The 24,201-nt window shown below is 54.3% G+C and overlaps 1 protein-coding gene across 1 annotated transcript; it reads left to right on the top strand.

Annotated features, from left to right (window-relative positions):
- Positions 1–1,497: 1,497 nt before the first annotated feature.
- Positions 1,498–2,989, top strand: LOC137466371 (zinc finger protein 154-like). The gene has a single exon (XM_068178132.1). It carries the CDS (start codon positions 1,498–1,500, stop codon positions 2,488–2,490), a length of 993 nt encoding a protein of 330 aa, XP_068034233.1. The 3' UTR covers positions 2,491–2,989.
- The last annotated feature ends 21,212 nt before the right edge of the window (positions 2,990–24,201 follow it).

The raw sequence follows: 24,201 nt of genomic DNA, 5'->3' as shown, positions 1-24,201 counted from the left end.
GTTCCTCACCTTGTGGTGAATGATCCTTGTCAGTAATGCTGGTATCATTTGGTCCCTTTCCTCCAGTGATTTTAACAAACTTTTCTAGGAAGGACAACAAAATATTTTCTTTACACTGGCCACCCACTACAGTCATTTTCCTCATAAATTCTCCCAAAAGTCGCTCAGAGGAAGCTGCATCCAAGTTTCCAAGAGTTCCTCCAGAAAGAGCCCGAACCTCCTGAGAGGAAGGAACCATGCTGTTGTCAAAGACACTTGGGGTCAGACAACAACGCCCTGAACTCACTGTGCCAAAATAATGTCTCAGTCTGGTTAATAAAATTGTTAGAGAGATGCCTCTGCCCCAATGAAGGTGCTAACGAGACCAAATCCCAAGTGGATGTTATTGAACAGTAAATGTGAGGTAGAGAGAGAGATGGAAGAAAGAGAAAAGGGGGGAGAGCAAGGGAGTGACAGGGACAGAGACCTCCCCTGAGGTGGGGCAAGTGTGACATTGTCCCCTGTGTGCGTGGCCTTCCCAGGGTGGGGGTTTTACACCTGAGCCAGTTTGGGAAAGGGGGGTGGTGTTCACCCCCCACCCCGAGCAGGGATTGCCTCACTGTTTCAGGGTGCAATGTAAGATGTAACCCAAAGTATGTTTTCAGTCACCATCTTCATAGACTGTGATAAACAGGTGGGGCAGTGTTCTTTATCTCTTCCATGACTCAGCCCTGATAACGCCCTCCAGGGGCTATCTTCTGTTAATGGGCCATTGAGTGCCACTGCAGGACTGATAAAATTACATCATCCCATTGTGGGATGCTCCGCCCAGGGGGAGGAACCAAGCATTCCTACCTGGATATAATCTCACCCTTGCAACACCAGGACCACCTTGCCTACTGGATTCCCAGGGGACAAGAGCTCCGTAACCACCACTGGACCTTCAGAGCAAGACCCATCAGGTGATCCCTTCTACAGGATCACTGCTTTGACAGAATAACGATCATCACTCCAACAGGGCTGGAGCCTCCGTTTCATCAGACGGCTACCACCACCCTGACCAACAGGGTGTCAGGTTAAATCCTGACTCTGTCAGATTAAGCCAGTGTTTCTGTATCATTGCCTTGATATTGATTTTTTTTTATTAAATTGTAATTCTGGCTTATACTCTCCTCCTGGTTTGCCTTCAAACCAGTACAAAACTCATTGTGCTCATCCCTTGTTTTCCTCCCAAAACAGAATTTTCCTTCTCCAAACCATTGCAAAATGGAGGAGAAGGCTACGAGGAAGGGGAAGGAGCCCCTGGAAACCCAGGCAGGTGAGGAGGAAGTCACTGCCCCTTTCCCCCTCTCTCCTGCTCCATCTCCCAGCACAGCACAGCCCCCGACTACAGGACAACCTCTCTGCCAACGCCATCCTGCCGGGGACGCACTGCGGGGATCTCCTTCCCCTTCCCTATGGCACGAAGGCAAATCCCATCCTCTCCTTGTCCTTCCTCACCCAGACAAGGAGCTGAGGATGGAGACCAGGAAGGACAAATCCCTACGGCAGAACCTCCTGGCAGAGGCCGTTTTGAGCAGCTCCATGATGCAGGAATCCAACGGGGAGGAAAAGCCCTGGAGATCCCACAGGAGGAAGGGCTGCAAACCCAGCCCAGGGTGCTCTGAGGAGGAGAGACCCACCCTGTGCCAGGAAGGTGGACAGAGCTTCAGCCAGATCTTGGAGCTGGTGGTCCATTATAAGCTTCAGGATGGGGAGAAGCCCTACAAGTGCTTGCAGTGTGGGAAGAGCTTCAGGAAGAGCAACAGCCTGATCTGCCACCAGATGATCCACACCGGGGAATGGCCCTATGAGTGTGGGGAGTGTGGGAAGGGCTTCAGCTACAGATCCAACCTCATCATCCACCAACGCATCCACACTGGGGAGAGGCCCTACGATTGTGAGGAATGTGGGAAGAGTTTCAGCCTAAGGTCCCACTTGATCCGCCACCAGAGGATCCACACCGGGAAAAGGCCATACAAATGTGGGGAATGTGGGAAGGGCTTCAGCTGCAGCTTTGCCCTCGTTATCCACCAACACATCCACACTGGGGAGAGGCCCTACGAGTGTGGGGAATGTGGGAAGAGCTTTAGCTTAAGGTCGCACTTGATCCGCCACCAGAGGATCCACACTGGAGAAAGGCCATACAAATGTGGGGAATGTGGGAAGGTCTTCAGCCAGAAGTCCCAACTGATCATCCACCAAATGATCCACACTGGGGAGAGGCCCTACGAATGTCCCAACTGTCAGAAGAGCTTTCAGACCAGATCCATTCTTCTCAAGCACCAGCGGATTCACACTGGGGAGAGGCCCTTCCCCTGCCCCCACTGCAGAAAGGGCTTCAAGCAAAACTCCCATCTCATCAGGCACCAGTACATCCACACCAGGGAGAGGCCCTACATGTGTCCCCAGTGTGGGAAGAACTTCTCCAGGAGCTCTCACTTGACCAGACACCAATGGAGGCACCAGTAAGGGAAGCCCTGCAAATGCCCTAGCTGCAGGAAGAGCTTCGTGCCCTGCTCCAGCTTCATCCCCCATGGGAGAACCCATGTTGGGAAGAGCTATGGTAATCCATGTTCCCTGTGATCCATGCTGGGAAGAGATCTTTCCCTTTTCCTGCCTCTGCCAATAACATGGTGTGGGATCAAAGAACATGAGGGTCTGGCCATGGCCCTGTCATTACATTCACTCCCACCTCAGGTCATTGCCAGGGGCAGGAAAGGGACTCTCTCTCTCTCTCTGTCCCTGAGGAGAAGGGTGTCCTTTCCAGGCAGGAGGAAATACATGGCCAGGAAGAGCCAGTTGTGATGTAGTTTTCCCTGTAAATAATTTTTCTTATCCCTTCTGTTATCAGTATTATTTCTGGTCCTGTTTGTTCCTTGTCTTGTTGCTGTTCCCAGTAAATTGTTCTCCTCCCAGCCCAGGATCTTTGCCTTTTGTGCTTTCCATGGGAGGCAGGAGGGCAGCAAGGGGCAGTGTGGTTGTAGCAGGAGCAGGAAACTGGGGAATCCCACTTCTAAACCCCGGCCCTTGGAAACCGAGCATTCCAGCTGGTCCCAGCCCTGGTGACCATGGCAGCAGCCCCTGGCTGGGGCTGTGGGAACCTCTTCACTCTGGTGCCCAGGGACAGGACTGGAGGGAATGGCTGCAGCTGAGTCGGGGCAGGCTGAGGTTGGATCTCTGGAAAAGGTTTTTGCCCAGGGGCTGCTGGGGCACTGCCCAGGCTCCCCAGGGAAGGGTCACAGCTCCAGGGCTCTCTGAGCTCCAGCAGCGTTTGGACACCGCTGCCAGGCCCAGGCTGGCATTGTTGGGGTGTCCTGTGCAGGGCCAGCAGTTGGACTCGAGGATCTTGATGGGTCCCTCCCAGCTCAGCCAGTTCTGTGGTTCTGGGATCCCATGGCCATGGGGATGGGACTGCCAATGGTTGCCATGGCAACGGGCTCTGGCTCCAGGCCTGAGCTGGTGTCCATGGCAACCACCCCTGGCATGGGGTCTCCATGGAGCTGCCCAGGGACGGACCATAGCAACAGGGGCTGGGGATGGTTGCCATGGCAAATGACCATAGCAACAAGGGCTGGTGATGGTTGCCATGGAAACTGACCATAGCAACAGCGGCTCATGATGGTTGCCATGGAAACTGACCATAGCAACAGGGAGTCCTGGTGATGTTTGCCTGCTAAGGATCAGATTTGTCACAGGCACTCAGAGGGGTTCCATGGGGACTTTCCAAGAGTCTCCAAGATCCTCAAGAGCTGGAATGTCACAGGCAGAGACAGGGGCTCCATGGAGACCTCCCAGGGGTTTCTGGGGATGGTAAAGAGACGTGTGGTCAGAGGCAGTCACAGCCATCCCATGGTGACATCCCAGGGGTTCTTTGGCTGCAAAGGCACCGATCTGTCACAGGCACTCACGGGGGCTCCACGGTGACATCCCAGGAGTCCCCAGGCTGCCAAAGAGCCGGGATGTCACAGACACTCAGGGGTTCCTGTCATGGGCAGAGTGGGAGCTTCAGGCAAAAGCTTTATTTCCTTACTGGAGAAACTCCTGCTGAGTCATGAGGTGGAGAAATGACCCCCAACAGCCACCACAGATCATGAAACCCCTGCAGGACCCCCAGACTTCTAGAATTCCTTCTAATAGAAGAGACTGGCAGCACCTGGATCCCATCCCGACCCTGCAGATTGGACAGGTGGAATTGAACCTTAATGCAATTTGTCCCAAAAGATTAATGATGTAATACCAGATAAATCTGTATAAATACAGCTATGATTGATTCTGATCATTATTAGATAAAACGGTCTATTTACAACACAGAATAAAATTTAAAAAATAGTTATTTAGTCCTCAATATAGGAGCTATACCAATTATAGACTATTCTGCTCTAGGAAGCAATTCTGACGTCACCAGGGCCTTGCTGGAGTGGTTTGAGCCCACCGCAGGCAGAGCCTCCTGCTCCAGCAGGAACTGCCTTTCCTGTGCCAGGAGCAGGGCAGGTCCCGCTGCAGGAAAAGCCCCAGGCCAGCCCCAGCACAGGGAAGGCCTCGGGCACAAGGGCAGAGTGCCGTGCTGGGAGCTGTGCCAGGGAGAGCCTGAGGCACCAAAGGCGCCTTGGCAGCAGCAGCTGCTTGCAGGGCATGGCCAGAAGCCTCCCTTGGCAAGCCGGCCTGGTGGCCAGCACTGCAGTGTCACTGTTGAGTAAGAAATGTCACAGGCTCATCAGAAGGCTGATTGGCGTAATGTGCCATATGTTTGGAACTGCTCCTTTTTATATGCTGTTCCGATCCAGGTAGATAAAATCCCAGTGGCACATATCAGAGGTTTGTTAGGGAAGACAGTGTGGATCAATTCTGCCTCGAGTACAGACAAACGTATTCGTGGGATTGTCTTTGCTCAGGGATCGGGTTGTACATGGTGAATAATGCAGAAATATGGAAGAACTCGATGTGTACCTCAGGGAGATCTCATATGCAAATATCACTGTTGGATGTTACTGCCACTGTCTTTACATTAAACCACACCAACATGAGACAGAAGGAAATGTGGAAGTGTCGAAGGTTTGTGCAAGTGATACAGAAGGAAATGTGTGTCAAAGGTTTGAGCAAGAGAGATGGAAGGAAATGTGTCTGAGTAAGTGAAAGATGGAAGTTTTTACCTGATTAAGTTTTTACATGACGTTTGGTAGTATGTTGACGATTCGGAGATAAGGGGTGGAATGTCCTAGGGTGACGTTATGGTGCTTGCATCCTCAATCGTGTGTTCTGTTTACGCTTGATGTTATGTTCTGTGCCTTCAGGACTGGCTCCGAAAAGTGAAGGTTTTTTTTGTCTTGTTATCAGCCAGCTCACCTCTCCCCAAAGTCTGTGTCTAGGAGAGGCTAGGGCTTGCTGGCTTTCTTGCTGGCTTGCTGGCTTGCTTGCTTTCGCTTTGCTCTTGCTCCTGCTTTTTGCTTTTGCCCTTGCTTTTGCTTATTAGTTAGTTTAGCTAGGCAATCCAATTTTTTCCCTGGACTGTTTTTTTTCCTTTACCTTTCCTGAATACCATCCCAACCTGCTCAGGACTGGGACCTGGGAAACACCAAGAAACACCAAGAGCCAGCATTTTGTGACCTGCAGCAGCCATCCCCAGTGCCGGAGACCGAGAACTGGGCAACCACTCCCAGCAGAGACTTTCTGAATTTGTCACCTCTTCCGTGTGGTGAAAGAGTTTTTGTCATCTGGTGTTGTTCATTTTTTTGTGCTGGGGAGTGCTTTGCCTGCTCAATAAAAAGGTTGTTTCCACTACTCTCTGAGGAAATTCTTCCCGAGCCAGGTGGGGGTGGGGCTGTGGGGGTTTGCTTTCTGGGGGCTCCTTCTGAAGGTTTTCTCCCAAATTTGCCCGAAACCAGGACACATTACTACATCAGCAGGCTGTTCTTCGGTGAGATCCAGCAGGGCCCTGTCCAGCCTGTGCTCAGCAAACTGACTGGCCATGAGCCACTGGTGGATGTACCTCACCATGGCAGGCACCTGGAGAAGGCAGGGGAGACTTGGAAAGCTGCCAGAGGGAGGAATGTCCCCAGCTTCCCCAGAGAAGTGCTTCCCTTGCCACCACACTGCCATGGCCTCAAAGGCTTCCAGTGACCAGTAGGCATGGCTTAGGAGGCCAAGCAATTCCTGGGAGGATCAAACCATGGCCACAGGCTGCTTACTTGCTTTGGATTGCAAAACCCCTCCTCTACGAGCATATCCAGCAGGGCAGCACAGGTCTTGGTTTTGAAGATGTGCGAATATGCTCTGAGCCGTGTGCCCATGGTGCTGGTCTCTTCCTCCCGAATCCTTTTGATGAATTTGAAAACCAGCTGTAGGAGAAAGGCAGGATGCCAGGGATGCTCCAAGCGCGGTGCTCGGCTGAGCGGTGACAGCAGGCCCAGCCCAGCTGGGGATGGCGGCAGGTACCTGCGCTGTTCTGTGGAAGAGGCCACGGGTGTGTTCCTGCTCTTGTGTGCGCTGCACGGCTGCACCTGGCAAAGAGCGAGCGCAGCCTGAGCTGAGGGGCTGCGGGAGAGGCCGGAGAACACAGCCCAGCCCTGTGCTCCCTGGGCAGGGACAGCCCTGGGATGCCCCAGGGGATGGAGCATGGCCACTGTGGGGTGTCTGCCCAGCCCCTCTTTAGTCCTGTCCATGGGCAAGTGCCCAGGGGATGGGCTGGGATGGGCTGGGATTGGATGGGATGCCATGGGATGCCATGGGATGCCATGGGATGGGATGTGGCCAAGCTGGCTGCAGCCACCAGCCCAGCAGCCCAGCTCTGCCACTCACCCTCCTGCTGAGGCTTGAACTGCACCACCTCTTCAGTCTCCTGTGCTGGGCCAGCTCCAGGGCCTTCTTCCTCTCCTCCACCCAGGCCAGCTTGGGCACTCTCGTGGGTCTCTGCTCCATTTCAGTGATCGGATTTGCGATGACTTGCAGGAGAGATGCCTCGGAAAAGCTCCGAGTCAGCAAGGCCTGCAGTCATGCCTGGAAGGCACCTTCAAGAGAGAAGCCTCAGGAAGGCAACAGGACAGCAAGTCCTGCACTCTGGTCTTGAGGGTTCCTGCCACAAGGACAGGAGACTCCTGTCACGGATTGTGGTCTGGCCTCGAGGGCACCGGTGGCAGGGATGGGAGATGCCTCCAGGGCACCAAGTCCCACGGTCTACCCTCGAGGACACCTGCCGGAGAGAAGCCTTGGGAAGGCCACGGGTCACCAAGTCCTGTGGTCTGGCCTCGAGGTCAGCTGCAGGAATAACGCCTCGGGAAAGCTCCGGGTCAGACACGAACGAGTGCGCTGTGCGGGGGCTCCTCATGGCACCGCTCTGTCCCGTCCTGTCCCGTCGCGTGCTCCGAGCACTGTGGCGTGGTCTTGTCACCGCCAGCTCCTATGTCACCCCGTGTCACAAAGGGCCCTTGGACACGCTGTCCCGTTCCATGCCACACTGACCGTGCTGCACCGTGTCACAAAGGGCCCCTGCACACACTGCCCCCTGCCCTGGGGCTGCCCCCAGCCCACCCAAAGTGGCTCAGGTTGGAAGGAATCCCTCACCCCAAGTGTCTAAGACAGCCCGACAGGATCTTTAGGAATGGCTCAAACCATCAGCAAACGCTGCCCTGCTCTGCGGGCTCAGGGCAGCAGAAGGAGCCCCCAGGGCTGCCGATGCAGCCGCGCTGGGAAGGGCACGGGGCCTTCACAGAAGCTGGCACGGCCTCCTTGGGACACGTCCTGGCTGGTGGCCATCCTAAACCCGCGGGTGTGACACAGACAAGGAACATGTGGGCCAGGGCACGAATGCTGCCCTGACCCCTGCGGCCCAGGGAGCGCTGACATCAGCAGGTGTGGCAGGGTCCCTGCCCAAGCAGACCTGCCACCCCCCGAGCCCTGGCAGCGCCGGTGCCCGTCTCCTGCCCCAGAGACCTGTGCCCGTGGGGGGCTTCTGTGCCAGAGGGAGCCAAAGCCCACGTGCACTGGGGGCTGCGCTCCTGCCTGCAGGGGCTGTTGGCAGGAGCACCTGGAGCAACGCTGGCAACACTTGGTCTCTGTCAGAAGCTCTTACTCCGTGCTGAAATTATTTTCTCATTGAAGTTATTGCCTTCAGCACAAAAACACCTTAGTGGCGAAGGCACAGAAGAATCTGGCAAGTAAGAATCCTCAATTCAGGAAAGCTTTAATTCCCATTGCTCGACTCAAGTAGTTCCAAAAAGTTGCAAACTTCCCAAATTAATTGGGATGGCCTGAGGAGGTGAAGAGTTGGAATTTTGCTTCCCATCTCAAAGCAGCAACTCATTTGCCTTAACCTCATCCACTGAGGGTCACTTTACAGAACATAACACTACACAAAAAAAGGGCAAAACTAAGGGCCATTCTTTGGTTTTCTCTGTAGGGATGATAATATCCTTATTCTCTTAAGAAATAAAAGCTCTCAAGAAATGAAAGTCCACTCAGTGGTAGAAAAGTAGCTCAAAGAATTGAGTAGATGGCAAAAGGGCTAATCCTCCCCCTGGTACAGATATCTGAGTGGCTAGTAAAGCACAGCTCTCCCCTCTTGTTCCCTGCAGGACAATCAGGACCATGAAGAGGAAAAGTCACAGATATTCCTTCTGGCCTCCGTAACCAAAGCTGTGCCAAAGCACAGATGCTGCCTTCAAACTGACTCAAATTCCAGCCTAGACCTCTCACCTTCCAGACAACTCCTTCTCCAACACCCCACCAGCACCAAGCCCCCCAAACTCCCGCACAGAAGCCCTCAACACCCCGCCAGGAGCCCCAGCTGTCCCCATCCCTCTGCAGAGCTTTCCCACCCTCCAGCAGACGCCCTGGTTCCCTGCACGTGCCGTGGGATGGCACTCAGGAGGATCTGCTCCAAGGCCTTCCCCTGGAGCACGCTCAGGCTGCCAGGCCTATGGATCCTGGATCATCCTTCCCACCGAGCCTTCCTGTGCACGGCTGTTCCATTTGCACCTTTGTGCTCAGCTCGGACTTCTCCACTTCACCAGGAGTGCTGGGAAAGGATGGAGAGCAGCCTGGCAAGCTCTTTCTGCAGCTCCCTCTTTACCCTCGGGGAGGTAGAACATTCCACAGGAAAGCAACTGGTGCCACAAGGAGCGGGTGGCCTCAGGCACCTTTGGGGATGGAACAAGGCCTTGGTTTGACATAAGTAAGCACAAGCAATTCACATGAGTAAACAAGTAAATTAGCACAGACATGCCTAAGTACTTAGCAGCAGTTAGCATAACAAAAACCTGGTGGCCTAACTTGACATGAGAGTGACCTGACAAAAAGCTTTAGACACAGTCTACCAGAAGAACTAAGGGCAAGTGTGGAATCAGCCCTGTGCAGGGAAGCCCTGAGGAAGACTTTGTGCTGCTTTGGGGCATGGAGACCGCTCCTGGCCAGGGCCTGGACATCAGCTTCAAGTATGGGAATCTGACAGAATGTATTTCCAACCGCCTGCCTATGGAATCACCTCAGCAGTGTAAAGATGGATGGTGATTTTGATACAACTCCTACATCAACCCACTGAAATTTATATGTGGCAGAGAAACACTTTAGTGGGGTGCAGACCCCTGCCCTCCTGCCAGGTCAATAAAAGGGCTTTTGGCTGACAATGCATTTGTCTGCTGATTTCTTTGAATGAGGGAGACCCCTCAAGACTTCTGTATCCTGAGGGAACACCGCTGGCCTTGGCCTGTAGGCACCTGCACAAGCTTAAAATCAGCTGCCTCAGTTCCCAGGACCTCTCTTGGCCGGCATCCTGACGTGGATGCAGGACTGCTGTGAGGCACTGCTGGGACCCAGCAGGACAGGACCGGATGTCTCGTGTCCACGTAGCACCCCTCACACAGCCAGGGCCATCCCGAAACCAGACAAACGCTCACGTGTCAGCACAGGGGAGCGAGGAGCACTGGGCTCCTCTCAGGGTATCTCAGCTGGGCTCGCTCCACAACACACCCCCACTTTCAGGCCTGCTGATGCCCAGCTGCCAGAAATGCCTACCTTGTTCTCTCCAGGGTGCACAGGGAGAGCCAATGAGCAGGATGCCTTGGGAGGCAAACCTTCCCAGCCTTTTCTGAGGCCAGGGACACACCAAGATCAGCCAAGACTCTCCACGCTGCCTGGCCCACACAGCCCAGCTCTGTGCTGGCCCTGGGCCACAGCAGCTTCCACCAAGCAAGAGCCACATGCACATTGCCAAGAGTTGAAACACAGCAGACAGGGAAGAGGTGAAAAGTGTGTGTGTAAAGGCCTTTTAATTCACAGCTCTCAGAGAGAGCTCTGGGGCTCACGGCTGGACAGAGATGCTCCTGCTCACGCCTCTGTCCAAAGGGGGGAACACACCCTGCTGCAGGTGCTTGGGTTGGTCTCCACAGGTCCAGGCGGATGCCAAACCTGCTCTTCACAGCCTTCTCCCTTGCCCTGCCCCTCTGCCAAGTGCAACGGGCCTCAGGCAGTGAAAGGACCACAGAGAGCCAAAGGGGGACACTTGCACCTGCCTCGCTGGGCGCTCCCTGGGAAGCACTTTCCTTGAGAAGCAAGCCCCTTTCCTCCAAAGGCATTTCCCCAAATGTGTAGCTGTCCTGGGGAACACCAACACACTCTTAAGAAAAGCTGGCAAGGCTGAATGACTTCAGGTCCTTTCAGGACAGGCACTCCGGCTGTAGCTCGTATTCCCCCAAGTGTGTTTCCAGGTGGAGGTTCAGAGGGGCAGTCCCAGGCCCTCTACAAACACAAGCTCACGCTGCCTCTTCACCTGCCTCAACTCCTGCCTGCGGTCACTGCAGCAAAACCAGGCTGTTCCAGCCAGAGCCCAGAGCCCAGAGCCCTGTTCCTGCAGGCAGCTCTTGCCAGCACCTTCCAGGACTCTCCGCTGTGCATGCAGCACTTTTCATGCCAGCTCTCAACAGGCTTTGGAACGCAGAGCACAACCTGGCTGGCTCTGCCACCAGCACATCCCAAACACAGGGGGAGGAAGAAGCAGCAGGGGTTGTTTTGCGGCCATGCCCAAGAGAAACTGGAAGGGTGCCCTCCCTCTGGTCTCCCTTGGTTGGCTTTCTGACTGGGTCTGAGGCTGGGGCTGCCATTCCTCGGTTGTGGGGACCAGAACCACACCCGGGATCCCAGCACTGCCTGACAGCGCTCCGGGCACTGGCACGGTCACATGTCTGAGTCTCGGGCACAGCACTGCTGCTTCAATTGCTCTTAGGCACACCAAAGCTCTCTGTTAAGCCCAGATGGTCTCTGGTTCTGCTCTCTTCCTGATCCTGTGCAGGGATGGAGCACTGCTGTGCTTTCAGGAAGCTATTCTTGAAAACTTGCAGCATTCCAAGCTCCTTTGCCCTCCGTGGATGCTTGCCATGGAATCCCTCACAGCTGGGTTCAGAGCATCCTCAGCTTGGCTCTTCCAAAATCCAGGGGCTCCAGGGTGCTCAGCAAGATCTGTAACTCCACAGTGTTGTGGAACTGGACCTTCAGCACAGGGTCCTTCCCAGCCTGATCTGCCCTCGTTCCTCTGAGTGTGTGCACAAAACACGGCGTGGAAGAGAACGGCAGCAGGGGCCTGTGTGTTCCAGGGCCCTGGATTTGCATCGCTTCAGCTCCACAGAGATGCAGGTAAAGCGAAGAAGCCAAAGTGTTCATTAATGGAAGGCGAAGCAAAGGGATGAGCTGGGAGGGAAGAAAGGGGATGGGCAGGGTCTGAGGGCTGCAGGGAGGGAGCTGTCAACAGGGAGGGAGAAGGCAGGAGCTATGGGAGCTTCCCACAGGCTCAGCTGTGCCAGTCATCAGCTGTGCCTGGAGCTCCAGCTGGTCTCCTCTGGTCTCCAGGTGGTCTCACCTTCCAAGGGATCTGCAGGTCTTAAAGAGACACTGGTTCTTCTGAGCCAGCAGATGAAAGTAGTTCTGCAGCTCTTCCCTCCAACATCACCTGAACAAATGTGCTTCTGCAGGAGGGGCTGTTGTTTTCACTCAGGGCTTGAAGGGCTGGAAGAGAGAGGAACAGAGCCACAGTCAGAGCCTGGATCTGCAGGAATCCAAGGAGACCTTTCTGCCAGGGCCATCCCACCTAGACTGGACACAAGAGGAGAGGAATTTCCCTCCCAGGTCAGGGCTGTGGTGCAACACGTCCCCAGAAGGAGCCTGGAGCAGCCCAAGGCTTTGTGTGGCCAGGCAGGGGCAGGCAGGAGGCAGAGCTGTCAGCAAAGGAAGGGGCCAGCGAGGTGGGGCAGCCGGGGGATGGCGACAGTCTGCAGGGACAGAGGCCAGGGCAGGGACACCGCAGGACAGCCTGGGCTGCAGAGGGCACAGGGATGTGCAGCAGCTGCAAGGCCCTGACAGAGCCAACCTGTGCAGCCCTTTGGCCATGGCTGCTGGCCCTGGGCCTGAGGCCACGAGGGGACAAGTGACCCTTGCAGCCCTGGGGCCTCATTGCCTCCTTGTCCCTGCTCAGCAGCCTGGCAGGGGCCGCCCCATGGTCCTGCCCTTGGCATGGCACATCCCCACATGGCAGTGCCCATCCCGGGAAGAGCCCTGAGCAAGGAGGGAGGGACAGGATCTGCCTTGCCAGGGGCTGGGGCTCAGCCTTGGCCCTTTGCATTCCTGAGACACATCCAGGTTTGCTCAGCGCCAGAGACACCTTTGCCTTGTTTGTCCCCACCTGTCATCAGTGCCTCCAGTTCTCTGCTCTGCCTGGGGCCTGGGGACACTTTGATATGAATTGTGTCCTTGAGTGGAACCCATTAACAGTTAAAGAAAGTTTGGACTTTGAATCTGACTTTTTGAGTTCTTGAGAAGTTCTTTGAGCACACTTCAAGGGACTGGGTCTGATGCAAACAGCACCAAAGCCCCAGAGGTCATTAAAGTCCTGGTGCTGTGTCTGTGCTGCTGAGCTGGGCCGGGCTCCTGGCCCAGAGGCAGCTCCTGGCAAGGGCAGCGCTGCAGAGAGACAGCTCTGGCCAGGAGCAGCTCCTGTGCACAGCCCAGCAGGGCTGGGGCACTGCCAGGGCATCCCAGGGACACGAGCAGGGCACAGACAGAGCTCACAGGGGCTCAGCACTGGCAGGGGCTGTGGGGTGTCCCAGAGGGGGCTGTGTCACAGCAGCAGCTCTGTGGCTGTGTCACGGAGGCACAGAGCAGCAGTGATGTCAGAGAGGAGCTGTGTGACAGCACAGAGTGGGTTGTGTGAGGTCAAAAACTGGGCTATGACATCACAGAGTGTGTTGTGTGAGGTCATCAAGCAGCTATGGCATGACAGAGGGGACTGTGTGACATCACAGAGCAGGCTGTGACATCATGGCATGGCTGTACGACATCATAGAGCAGGCAGTGAGGTCAAAGTGTGTGCTGTGACATTACAGAGTGGCAGCATGACATCATAGGGAGGGTTTTGTGGCATCACTGAGGGGGTTGTGACATCACAGGGCAGGCTGTGACATCATAGAGAAGGGTATAAGGCAATAGAGCAGATCCTGCCATCATAGAGGGTGGCTCTGTGACAACAGAGAGTGGGTTGTGACATCACCGGGCAGCTGTGTGACATCACAGGGGCTGTGTGACATCACAGGGGCTGTGTGAGGTCACTGGGGAGGTCACTCCACCCCAGCCCCCCCTCCCAGTTCCCCCAGAGAAGTCCAACGCTGCTCGTGCACAGCGGGGTCCCCTGTCCCCCCGGGTCTCCCTGCCCCCGGGGCCGCAGCCTCCCCCAGAGGATGTTCCACGAGATCGACCCCAGAGCCTGACACGGGGACGGGGGCTGGGGCTGTGGGGGGCGGGACAGGGGGACAGGGACCCCCTGGCAGCGTCCCCGTGTCCCCCAGGGCCAGAGCCTGGCCCAGGGCTCCTTCACCCTGTTACCAACGAGGGCTTGAGAGCACTGAAAAAATCCCCAGCAAGGGATCAGCAAAAACCAGATTTAATATTAAGTGACAGCACCACAAAGTTCCTTGGCAAGAGTCACTCTGCTCCTGACTGGACACTGCAGGTACAGAAAATGAAACAAAGCAACAACAAAACCAAACAGAATCCAGGCAATCAAACCAGAAATGAGCCAAGACCTGGGGCTTTCCTTCCTATGGAAAAGAACCGTCCTTCTTGTCCAGGTGCCCATGGCATGAACTGGGATTTCACCTCCAACACTGCCTGTTGTGACAGACTGGAGGAGATTGTTGGCTGGAAACATTTCATGTGTGGGGAGGAAGGGGCAGGTCCAGCCTTGCCCTGCCCTGGAACCCCAGCCCTGCCCTGCCCTGGAACCCCAATCCCCCCAGAGCCTCTATCCCAGCCCAGCAGTGTCTGCCAGTCCCTGGCACAGCACAGGCAATGCTCCACAGCCACCTCTGGAGCCCCCAGCCCAGCTCCTGAGTGACCAAATGACCCCAAGTCCCACCTGGGGAAGGGCCCAGGAACACCAAGGGGTATTTAAGGCTGACCACAAGGCAAGCACACAGCTTGACCCTACCTCCTCTTGGAATTTCCATCTGAACCCCGCTGGAATCCAGGAGTTGGTAGCTCTGTGTGTGCTTCTTTATATATTTTTTTGTCTTTCTCTCCTTCTGTCTTCTACTTCCATCCACTTGAAAAACTTAACTTAAAACTGAACAGGCTTGGAGTTTGTGAAGAGAATGGGCCAAGTTAATGCTCTGAGAAGTGTTTTTTGTTCAATGAATGTTGTATTAAACCATTTGCCAAAGTTTCTCTGATTTTCTAAAGTTGCCAGTAAAGGCTGCTTTGTTCTTTTGAGCTCATGAGAATCTCTTGTTGGTATTTCTCCAGTGCATCCAACTCAGAGGACACAAACAATTGCAATTCCTCTTAAATGTCTCCTTGTGAGAGTTGTTTGGGGGATGGGGGTCAGGGCTTGTGTGTCCTGCTTGGCACAGCCCAGGCAGGGCTTTCACAGCCACATTCCACACTCCATTTCCCAGCTGGAGCCGCTGGTGCCTCTGAGTTCTGCTGCCCCAGCCCCAGGGATGCTCTCCTTGTCTGCCCATTCCCCCACGGTCTCTGGGCAGGGATGGCCTCAGTGGGGGCTGCTGACATCCTCAGCACCTTGGAGGCTGCTGCTGAATTTTACTGCTCCAGAGGCTTCTTCAGCCTTCAGCTCTTCAGTTCAGCAATTCAGTGTCCCAGGGCTCATTAACATTCAGAACACCTTAACAAGCCAAACCTCTGGGAATAATGTAAGCATTCAAATAGTTTGTGGTTAATTAGACCAATTTCAGAAGCCTATTCCAAGTGAACACACTACATTTTAAAAGACAGTGATAAAATTTTTTTTTGGTCCTGTTTAGTTTTTTTTTTCCCCTGGTAATACATTGATATGTGCAATCTCCAATTGACACTGAATCCAAGTACCTCCTCATGCAGTTGGAATAGATATGAAAATCAAGACCCTTCATGGCTGACAATCAATCAGACTCTGTCCCTACCCCCACCCCACCATCTCCCCCATCCAAGCCCTGGCACTCAGAGCAGCCTTGTGCAAATCTGAGCTCCCTCCAGCCCAGGCTGCACCTGCAGGTTTCAGCTCCTTGGCTCCAACTCTCACCTGCTTTCCTTGGAGAAGGAGCTGCTCCAGACACAGAGGGATGTTCATTTCTTGTCAGCCAACAAAGCCAAGGGAAGGCACAGCTCCACCAAATGCAAAAGTCATTCCTCTGCTGGATATTAAATCCACTGTGCACAGCAGACAGTCTCAGAGCAATGGAAAACACCTTCTGTGCCCAGCACAGATCCCAAGGCCCCCCAAACCCTCCCTGCCCCGATTCTGCCCAGATTTGCTCTGTGCACACAGGAGTCACAGGCTGAAGTCAGGAGCTCCCTCCATGCCCAGAGGGAGGAGAAAGTGGATGAAGAGCTCTCCTGTGCAGAGCCAAGGTCCAAGTGCCCCTGCAGTGGGAACCACAGCTCATCAGGTTTGTGTCCTTTGGGCTCAGGGATGGTGACACTCAGAGGCACAGAAAGGTTTCCTGCCAACAAACACAAGTTGAACATTTGAACAGTTTAATAACCATCACAGCTCTTCCCTCAGCTCTCTGTGATGTCCCAGCAGCATCTGACATGTCCCCCATCCCCAAGGGATTTGTGTACCAGAACAGTTTTAGACAAAGACACAAGAAAAGGTAATTCTATTATAGATTTAAAAATAGTAAGATGTATTTAATACTTATTTGAACGTCAGAAAGATTGGGCCACTCCCTGATGTGCAAAGTGTGGAACCTCTCAACTGAGAGACATTTGAATAACCAGAAAGCATCTAGAGGGGGAAATCTGGGTGCAACGGGAAGTACATAGATCCACCTGGTCTAGTGCAGAGATGTCCTTAGACATGGCCATTTCAACAGGAGAACTGGAAACACCTGAAGGAAGAGGGAGTGGAAAGAATAAACAGAATATTGGTGACTCAAGGAGACGGGAAGATCAGTATTTCTTCTCCTTCTGCCATCAGTACATCAGAAAACTGCTGTTTCTTAAAAGTACTGAAGTGATGCATATACTAAAAATGTGCTTGTATAATATGAAATGTACAAGTACTAAAACCTGTGCCCCTTTCCAGGCAGACATCAGCTGTGTGCCCATGACCAGGCAGTGCCGCTTGTGCCCTCAGGTGCCGAGCTGGGATTGGATCTCTCAGAGAGGAGCTGAGGGAGAGCAGAGCACCTTGCAAGCTGCAGGTCCCTGCCAGCCCCGCAGGGCTCCTGTGCCATCAACATCTGCTCTGCTCCAGCCTGAAACAGGGCCCAGCATGGTGCCGGGACCATCAGAGAGCTGAGGTGTGTGCTGGAATTCAATGCCCTCCCCATGGCGCAGCAGCCCTGCATTTCCCTGCTCCAGCCTTGGTCTCCAGCACAGCCATGGAGGCTCTTTGGGCTCCTGAGTGTTCCTGCTGTGTCCATGCCCCCAAGGGCACAGAGCAGCCTCCTCTCTCGGGCACTTGCCTGTTTTCCATGCCTTGCACAGGCGCTGGCCCTGCCCCACAAGGCCTGGGCTGAGTCCTGCCCTGCACGCTCAGCCAGGCTGGGATGGACACTGATGGTTTCTGTGCCAGGCTCTCTGAGCCCAGCCCAGCTCCCTGCAAGCTCTGCCAGCTGCCCTGAGCTCTGTGCAGCACCAAGGGCCTCTCCCCAGCACAGCCCAGCCGGCTCTGGCCCCACAGCTCTGCTCAGCCCAGGCTGCTCTGGCCACTGGCCCCACGGCCTCAGCCCCTGGCCAGGGCACAGCAGCAGCTGTAGCTCAGCCAGGACTCAGCCCCAGCCATGGGGGAAGGGGCTTGGCCAAGGCCAAAGGAGGCTCCCTGGGTGCCCTGCTCCCCTGGGGCTGAGGTGCTGAGAGCTCTGCAGCCCCTGCTGCCATCCCATCTGCCCAGGCCAGCACAAGAGCCCGGCCTTGGGGCCCTCCAGAGCTGCTCCTGCTCCAGGCCCAGGGCCCATCCCAGAGCTGGGGCAGCCACAAAGCTGTGCCCATTTCTGGTCATCGCTGCTCTGATGGGGATGGATCCTCAGCCACTTGGAGGTTGCTGATGAATTATACTACTCCAGAGGCCTATTCTTTCTTGAGCTCTTCAGTCCAGGTATTCAGTGTGAAAAGCTCATAAACACTTGTTCAAAATGCCTGAACAAGAACAGCCCCTGGGATTAATTCAAGTTTTCAACTCTTCTGTGGCTAATTAGACTGATTTCAGAAGTGTATTCAAAGTGAATATTTAGTATATTGAAAACAATGCAGGGAATTGTTTTGTCCTGGTAAGTTTTGTTTTCCTGTTTATAGATTGGTATCAGCAATCCCCAATTGATACTGACCCCCCGCACCTACTAATGCAGTCTGAACAGATATGAAAATGAAGACCCTTCATGTCTGACAATCAATAACACTTTGTCCCCACCCCCTCCCCACCATTTCCTTTATCCAGCCCCTGGAACTCTTACGGATCAGGAATGGTGTGGCCAGCAGGAGCAGGGCAGTGATTCTTCCCCTGTGCTGAGCACTGGTTGGGCAGCACCTCGAGTCCGGTGTCCAGTTCTGGGCCCCCCAATTTAGGAAGGACCTGGAGGGGCTGGAGCGTGTCCAGAGAAGGGCAACAAGGCTGGTGAGGGGTCTGGAGCACAAGTCCTGTGAGGAGCAGCTGAGGGAGCTGGGGTTGTTGATCCTGGAGAAGAGGAGGCTCAGGGGAGACCTCATCACTCTCTACAACTCCCTGACAGGAGGGTGCAGCCAGCTGGGGGTCGAGCTCTTTTCCCACAGAACAGAGACAGGACAAGAGGACACAGCCTTCAGCCGCACCAGGGGAACTTTAGGCTGGACATTAGGAAATATTCTTCACACAAAGCGTGATTGGGCATTGGAATGGGCTGCCCAGGGAAGTGGTTGTGTCACTGTCCCTGGAAGTGTTTCAGGAAAAGCTGGATGTGGCACTCAGTGTCATGGTGTGGGTGACAAGGCGGTGTTGGGTCCCAGGTTGGACTTGATGCTCTCCAAGGTCTTTTCCAGCCTGGTTGATTCTCTGATGCTTGTGACACTGCAGGGCCTGGTGGCCCTAAGAGGACCATGGTGACACTGTGTGTGACATGGCACCACAGAGCCAAGGGGCCATTGTGACACTGTGGGGCTGAATGGAAGCAAGGAGTGCATTGTGACAGTCTGGGTCCTGGTGGAACCACAGGGGCCACTGTGACACTGCAGGGCCTTGTGGAACCAAGGGGCCATTGTGACACTGCGGAACCAAGGAGATCCTTGGGAGAGCCTGGGAACAATGGAATCAAGGGGCCATTGCTCTATTGCAAGGACTCTGGGAACTGAGGGAACAATTGTGACACTGTGGTGCCCCGTGGAACCAAGGGTCCCTGGTGACACTGCAGGATCTTGTGTCACCAGGGCTCCATTGTGACACGGCAGCACCAAGGAATTCATTGTGGCTCTCTGAGGCCTCATGGAACCAAGAGGCCACAGTGACCCTGCAGGGCCTTGTGGAACCATGCAGAGCTCTGTGACAGAGCAGGACCTCGTGTCATGATGGGGCCACAGTGACACTGCAGGGTCCCATGGAACCAAGGGGCCAGTGCTGCTCCTCAGGGACTCGTGGAATGAAGGAAACACGTCTGACAACGTGGTGGCCCTTGGGACCAAGAGGCCATTGTGAAACTGTGGGACCAAGGAGGGCATTGCTGCCCTGCCAGACCTCATGGAACCAAGGGCCATTGTGACACTGCAGGGCCTTGAGGGACCAAGGATCCATTGCTGCACTGCCAGGCCTCATGGAACCAAGGATCCATTGTGACACTGCAGGGCCTTGGGACCAAGGGCCATTGTGACACTGTGGGGCCCAAGGACCCAAGGGACTTGGTGACACCAAGGGGTCCCATGGAACCAAAGGGACATTGTGACACTAGGAGGCCTCAAGGAATCATGGTGACCATTGGGTCACTCTGGGGCCTCATGGAACTGTGGTGACACCAAGTTGGCTGGGAGTGCGGATCAGCTGGAGGGCTCTGCACAGGGACCTGGTGAGGCTGGATCCAGGGCCCAAATCAAACAAGGTGAGGTTTAACAAGTCCAAGTGCCAGGTCCTGCACTCTGGCCACAACAACCCCTACAGCCCTACAGGCTGGGGACTGAGTGGCTGGACAGCAGCCAGGCAGAAAGGGACTTGCAGAGACTGATGGACAGCAGTGGCACAAACAATGACATTTATTTGTGGATGATACTGAAAGAGTAAAACAAAGAAAAAAAACCTCCAAAATGAAACCAACAAGAAGTTTCAGAGATGACTTTTATTACAAGTGATTTGCAGAAATTGGCCAGCAGTTTAATGTTTCTGAAATTGTCCAGTCATCAGTGTCCACACTGCAGCCTTGAGCTCCTGGTTCCTCAGGCTGTAGATGAGGGGGTTCAGGGCTGGAGGCACCACTGAGTACAGAACTGACACTGACAGATCCAGGGATGGGGAGGAGATGGAGGAGGGCTTCAGATGAGCAAATGCTGCAGTGCTGAGGAACAAGGAGACCACGGCCAGGTGAGGGAGGCAGGTGGAAAAGGCTTTGTGCCGTCCCTGCTCAGAGGGGATCCTCAGCACAGCCCTGAAGATCCGCACATAGGAGAAAACAATGAACAAAAAACAACCAAATGCAAAACAGGCACTAACAGCAAGAAGCCCAAGTTCCCTGAGGTAGGATTTGGAGCAGGAGAGCTTGAGGATCTGTGGGATTTCACAGAAGAACTGGCCCAGGGCATTGCCATGGCACAGGGGCAGGGAAAATGTATTGGCCGTGTGCAGCAGTGAATAGAGAAAGGCACTGGCCCAGGCAGCTGCTGCCATGTGGGCACAAGCTCTGCTGCCCAGGAGGGTCTCGTAGTGCAGGGGTTTGCAGATGGACACGTAGCGGTCGTAGCACATGATGGTCAGGAGAGAAAGCTCTGTTCCAAGGAAGAAGAAAACCAGAAATACCTGTGCAGCACATCCTGTGTAGGAGATGGTGCTGGTGTCCCAGAGGGAATTGTGCATGGCTTTGGGGACAGTGGTGCAGATGGAGCCCAGGTCGCTGAGGGCCAGGTTGAGCAGGAAGAAGAACATGGGCGTGTGCAGGTGGTGGCCGCAGGCTACGGCGCTGATGATGAGGCCATTGCCCAGGAGGGCAGCCAGGGAGATGCCCAGGAAGAGGCAGAAGTGCAGGAGCTGCAGCTGCCGCGTGTGTGCCAGTGCCAGCAGGAGGAAGTGGCTGATGGAGCTGCTGTTGGACATTGGCTGTGGCTGCACATGGGGACCTGTTCATGGAGAAAGGATAGAGAAGAGTTAGAGGAGATACCTGTAATCAAAACCAAAGCCATCTCCCATACACCCTTCTCTGGAACACGCAGACACTGTCGTTAGTATTTTTGAGTTCTGGGGTTTTCTTTATAAGCTTGCCCGTATCTGTGCTGGTATTCTTGGATATCAAAAACCCTCAGAATTTCTGCTGCCTTTAGGGAGAACAGAGCAAGATCTGTGAGGCAAAATGATGAGAGGAGAGTCAGAGGATATGGTCTGTCATTCTGACCTGTTCAGAGTTTCTCTGGGCTTTAACCTCTATCAAGTGGAGTGTGATCACCTTCCCACGCTTCCCCTAAAATGTCACCAAGCACTGCTGAGAGCAGATGGATCCAGCAGAGCCCAGTTCCACATTTCAAGCAACTCACGTTGCTCATTTCACCAACCCAGCAGCACTTTAAGTGTCAGAACACCTCTGCCTTTCTCCATCAGTCTTGTAACTCATAGATGATCTAGGACAGGTTTGCACCCTGGATTGAAGCTCCCAGCTTGGACTGAAATCTCAGGGAGACTTCCAAGTCTCCTTCTGATGGTATTGGATGAAGGGAGATGCAGCTCCTTCCCTGGCTGCAGTGACAGCATTGCCCAGAGCCGGGCACTGGGGACAGCTGTGTCACCCTGAGCCAGCTGTGCCCCCTCCCAGAGCCCCCAGTGCCAGGCAGCTGCTCCCAGCCCTGTGCTCTGCAGAGGGAACTGGGCCCGGGGCTGCAGAGCTGCCCCACGGCTCTGCTGCAGCTCTGCCTGCACAGGAGGGGCTGCACGCCTTGGAGCCCCGGCCCTGAGGGCAGAGGCTTGGCTGGGGGAACAGGAGGGAGGGGGCTTGTTCAGAGGGAGGGGCTGCACTGGAGGGGATCCTCTGGGCATCGCTAAACTCTCCCTGCCACAGCATTTCTGGGTTTTGTTTTCTCTCCTTCCCTGATCTTCTCTCTGCTTCCTGGGGGTTTTCCTCCTGCAGGTGTTTCCCTGTGCCTGAGCTCTCCCTGCCAGCACTCACAGACCCCAAATCTCTGTGCACTCTCCTTGGCCTGAGAGAACCCTGCCTGTTTGCAGGGCACTGGCTGGGGGCAGGTTCTGTTTGCAGCTTGGAGAAAGGACAGCTCAGACTGAGCCTGATGGCCCCAGCAGAGGTGATGCTGCTGCTGTCCATGGGCAGAGTGGCTGAAAGCACATTAGGGATCTGCTGAGAACCTATTGATCACTAAAAGAAACAGTTCAGATGTCTCAGGTGCTTGTCAAAATTCCTAATCAACCGTTAATATTTATCCCCCCTCCCTGCAATTCTTCAATAGTAGGAAATTGGATAAAAATTCTCAGGAAATGTCCTAATTTTTACCAAAATCATTGTCTTGGAAATATTCTATGACTGATCAGAACCCCTCAGCATGTCAGAGCTTCATGAGCATTTCACCTCCCCTGCACCAGAAATACTCAGAGTTGTACTCACAGGGTCTGTGGGCATTGGGATGTTCCAGCTGTAGGAGATCACTCCAGGAGCTGCAGCTGCATTGTCCTGCAGCCAGAGGTTCCTGTGCCAAGGGCTGCCAGGGATTCTGCCCCAGGCACTTCTCAGCACCTTCCCAGCCCTGACTGATTGAAGCTCTCTGTGCCTCTGTGCTGTGCCCGGGCTGGCTGCAGGCAGTGCCCCAGCCCTGCTGGGCTGGGAGAAGAGCTGCTCATCCTGAGAAATGTGCTTTTGAAGCTCTCCTTGGTTACCAGGATCACCCTCTGTGCCAGGAGCCCAGCTCAGCAGCACAGACACAGCACAAGGACTTTAATGACCCTCTGGGGCTTTGTGCTCAGGCCCTGAACATCAGGCCCTGAGAGGGAGCTGCAGAAACCTCTCCAGAGCTCCAAGTCAGAATCCAACTCCAAAGTTTCTTTGACTTTTAATGGGTCCCACTGAGGGACAGGACTGAGAAAGTGTCCCCAGGCCCCAGGCAGAGCAGAGAACTGGAGGCACTGATGACAGGTGGGGACAAAGAGAAGCCGAGTCTTGGTGCCCTGGGGCACAGCAGGGTCTGTGCCACCAAGGGCTGTCAGGAGACACCTTGTCCTGAGGCACTGGGGCCTCCTGGCACAGCCCCAGCCAGGCTGGGCACTGTCAGCCCCTTGTCCTGCCCTCAGCATCCCCCCCTAGCCCACATCCCAGTGGCCTCAAGGATCTGCTGGAAGGAGTCCCTGGGGAGCCTTGCTCAGCAATGGCCCTGGGGGCTCCTTCATGCTCCCAGGGACTGCAGGTTTTTCAAAGCACTTTGGCTTTGGTTTTTGCCTTGGAGTCTCTGAGAGCTTTGTGCAGTCATGGCCTCCAATTATCTGCTGTAATTAGTCCCTGGAGAGGCTTTGTCAGGAACAAGACTCAGTGGGGCTCATTAATGCTTCAAGGTACTTCAGTTCTTTTCAGGTACTTGGTGTTTCCCTTTTGATCCAGACTCTGTGAGAGGTTTGTGCAATCATGGACCCAATTATCTGCTTTAATGAGTCCCTGGAGAGCTTTGTGCTGACACTCAGTGGGGCTCATTAATGCTTTGAGATACTCAAGGAGTTTAAGGTACTTTGGATTGTCCTTTCCAAACTGAGAGGTTTTTGTGCCATTTTGAGTCTCTGAGAGGTTTTTGTGCAATCCTGGCCTCCAATTCTCTCCACCAAGGACTGCCTGAGGAGCCGGTGTTGGGCATGGACCTCAGGCAGTCCCATTTATGGTTTGAGACTCCAACAACTTTGGGGTTTTCTTCTGGCTTTGACTCCTGGAAAGGTTTGTGCCATCTCTTCTCAGGGCCTGAGGTTCCAGGGCTCAGCTCCAAATGCACCACGGGGCTCATTAGGACAAAGCAAGTCCTGACAAACCATGGCTCTGCCTTGATTTCCCTCTTCTTTAGTGCATTTCATTAGGAAGGTTTCCTACTGCAGTTATAAATAAATATTTCAAAGAGTTTATAGGAAATATGTATTCCTATTTTAAAGGGGGCATTTTACTGCTTCTCTTATTACACAAGTGGTGATTGCAGTATTCACTGACACTGACCCAGGGACTCTCCTGAGTTTGTCTGCCCAGGTCAGAGAAGCTGTGCCTTGAGCTCTGACCCAGTGTGGACAACCTTGCTCCACATTCCCCAGCTTCATCTGGTCTCTCCTCACTCACCTGGGATCTGCTTTGCCCAGAGAACTTGTCAGAACCCAGAATGTCCCTTGGACACTCTTGCATGTTCCAGGCCCAGGTCAAAAGCATTTCAGACCCTGGAATGCAGCCACAGACCCCTGTGGCTTTGGACCTGATCCATGGAACAATTTACCAACCTTGCAGGAAGAACAAGAAATCACAAAAGTTTAGATATGATAGTAGAAGTAGTCAGAAATTGAAAGGAAGATTTTTGAGTGCT

This window comes from Anomalospiza imberbis, unplaced genomic scaffold (genome assembly GCF_031753505.1).
Source record: "Anomalospiza imberbis isolate Cuckoo-Finch-1a 21T00152 unplaced genomic scaffold, ASM3175350v1 scaffold_191, whole genome shotgun sequence".
Taxonomy (NCBI): Eukaryota; Metazoa; Chordata; class Aves; order Passeriformes; family Viduidae; genus Anomalospiza; species Anomalospiza imberbis.
This window is presented reverse-complemented; position numbering and strand designations above follow the sequence as displayed.